We start from the raw sequence: 2,582 nt of genomic DNA, 5'->3' as shown, positions 1-2,582 counted from the left end.
AGAAAAAGAAGGAATGAATAAAGGAAAGAGAAAAAGAACTGAGAGAGAGATATCTGCTCTCTGGTCTTTATGTCACCTGCTGGCAAATGCTAATTTTAGCCAAGCTTAATAGAAAGAATCTTTGTTTCATAAAAAGCAATGAAGGAAATCTGTTCACAGAATAGAGAGTTGTCATGTAATATGAATGTCAAAGTATGTGTTGTACTTTGTGCTACTGGAAAAGGGAGTTCAATATATCTAAACAAACTCAGCTTCCTTTGAGTACGATCACATAACTGAGGGTATGAGTGCTCCAATCCCAGTTCTACTAATATATAATGAAAGTAAGGTTTATATGAATTGGTACATTTTGCATTTCATCTGTAAATTCAACATACTGTTTTACTCAACCTCATGTTTTTTTTATTTCAGAAAATAGAGCCGTTGCTTAAAATGTGAAAGAAGACAATTCCACTTGTGTTTACCTTTTTTTTTTTTTAACAATATGGATGTAGGCGACGATGACATTTTAGCAAACTCAGAGGAACTTTGCAAAGACGGTGTTTGTACCAATACATTACTGGATGATAATCCTAAAGAAAATTCTAATTGTAAAGTCCTTATCAATAAGAACGTGAGCAACGAAGTGGATATTGCTAGATTTGCCAAGGAATGTCATGAAAATGTAATGACTGAGCAAATGAACATTGAAGAAGGAGAACAGAGGATTTTTATTAATATAGCTGGCCTACGATTTGAAACCCAACTTAAAACACTCAGTGAATTCCCTCACACACTCCTTGGAGATCCTCAAAAGCGAATCCATTACTTTGACTCCATGAGGAATGAATATTTTTTTGATCGGAATCGACCAAGTTTTGATGGGATACTATATTATTACCAATCTGGTGGGAAAGTAAGACGTCCTGCAAATGTTCCTTTGGATGTTTTTGCAGATGAAATTTTATTTTATGAGCTAGGTAATGAAGCACTGGATCAGTTTAGAGAAGATGAAGGTTTTTTAAAGGAGCCAGAAATTCCATTACCAAACAATGACTATTACAAACAATTCTGGTTACTTTTTGAATATCCTGAAAGTTCCAGTGCAGCAAGAGGCATGGCACTTGTTTCTGTTTTGGTGATCATTATTTCTATACTTATATTTTGCTTGGAGACCCTACCTGAATTTAGAGAAGAAAGAGACTTTAACATGTTTAGAGGTATAGGAAATGAAACAGAAAAAAATAGAATGCATTTCAGCACTTTCACAGATCCATTTTTTTTGATAGAGACTACTTGTATTATATGGTTTTCATTTGAACTGGTTGTCAGATTTATTGTATGTCCAAGTACATCTGAGTTCTTTCAGAATATAATGAATATAATTGACATTGTATCCATCATTCCATATTTTGTAACTTTTATAACCGAATTAGTCCAGCAAACAGAACCCCACGTACAACAAAATATGTCCTTAGCAATCCTAAGGATAGTACGTCTTGTTAGGGTATTTAGAATTTTTAAACTATCAAGACATTCTAAGGGTCTTCAGATTCTAGGGCAAACTCTAAAAGCCAGTATGAGAGAACTAGGTTTGCTAATATTTTTCCTTTTCATTGGGGTTATTTTGTTCTCAAGTGCAGTGTATTTTGCAGAAGTCGATGAACCTCAGTCACAGTTCGTTAGTATACCTGATGGTTTTTGGTGGGCCGTAGTAACAATGACAACTGTTGGTTATGGAGATATGTGTCCAATTACATTGGGGGGAAAACTAGTTGGTACTCTCTGTGCTATTGCAGGTGTCTTGACAATTGCCCTCCCAGTGCCTGTAATTGTATCCAATTTTAATTACTTCTATCACAGGGAGACAGAAAATGAAGAGAGGCAAAATTTACCAATAGATTTGGAAAAAATAAGCTTGACTAATATCACACAATCTGGAAGTATGTCTTCTCTTAAGAAAAACAATGGATCTTGCATTCCTGACAAAAATGGTAAGACCTGATTTTTTAAAAATAGGCTTTAACATTTAGAACATTGATATCACTTTGTGTCAGTAGAGAGATAAAATAACCATTGGTTATATAAACTGTTTGTTTAAGTTAAAAAATCATATTCAAGTTAAATGTTGATTTAAACGTTCATAATAAAATAATTGTTTTTTTCTTCAATGCAGGAAAAAAATGGTTATACATTTTGTATTGCGTTTAAAATGTTGGTAATCAGTTTACTGTGTATGATTCAAAGAAATGAAATGTTCCAAAATATTTAAACATTTTATTTTTACACTGATGTACAAGATGGTTTTTAGATATGTGTTTAACCTCTTTACAAAGACACTAGTGTTGAAATAAAATGCTCCAACAAATAAAGCTTTTAATTTTTCCAACTGAATGTCCCTTTAATGTTTTATTTTATAAAAATTGGGATTGGTTTTTATTAACACTGTCAGATATGCTTAAAAAACAATCTTGTTTTTATTCCTTTTAAAAATGAGATGTAAATGTAAACTTCTAAAATGATTGGCAAATGCAGTTCTAATCTCCAGTTCTTTAGAAGGATTTTCCTAATGAAACAAGGTAGACATTTAATTCTGTGACTTC

General features: G+C 32.5%; 1 protein-coding gene across 1 annotated transcript; it reads left to right on the top strand.

The window, feature by feature from the left end:
* Nucleotides 1–547: 547 nt before the first annotated feature.
* KCNA10 (potassium voltage-gated channel subfamily A member 10) lies at nt 548–2,085 on the top strand. The gene has a single exon (XM_053704637.1). It carries the CDS (start codon nt 668–670, stop codon nt 1,982–1,984), a length of 1,317 nt encoding a protein of 438 aa, XP_053560612.1. The 5' UTR covers nt 548–667; the 3' UTR covers nt 1,985–2,085.
* The last annotated feature ends 497 nt before the right edge of the window (nt 2,086–2,582 follow it).

The sequence above is a fragment of the Bombina bombina genome, chromosome 3 (assembly GCF_027579735.1).
Source record: "Bombina bombina isolate aBomBom1 chromosome 3, aBomBom1.pri, whole genome shotgun sequence".
In the NCBI taxonomy this organism is placed as follows: domain Eukaryota; kingdom Metazoa; phylum Chordata; class Amphibia; order Anura; family Bombinatoridae; genus Bombina; species Bombina bombina.
The sequence above is the reverse complement of the archived record's forward strand: the minus strand, read 5'-3'. Positions and strand labels throughout refer to the sequence as shown.

Excerpts from the sequence above, each read along its gene's own strand:
- KCNA10 (XM_053704637.1), top strand. The coding sequence starts at position 668 with ATGACTGAGCAAATGAACATTGAAGAAGGAGAACAGAGGATTTTTATT.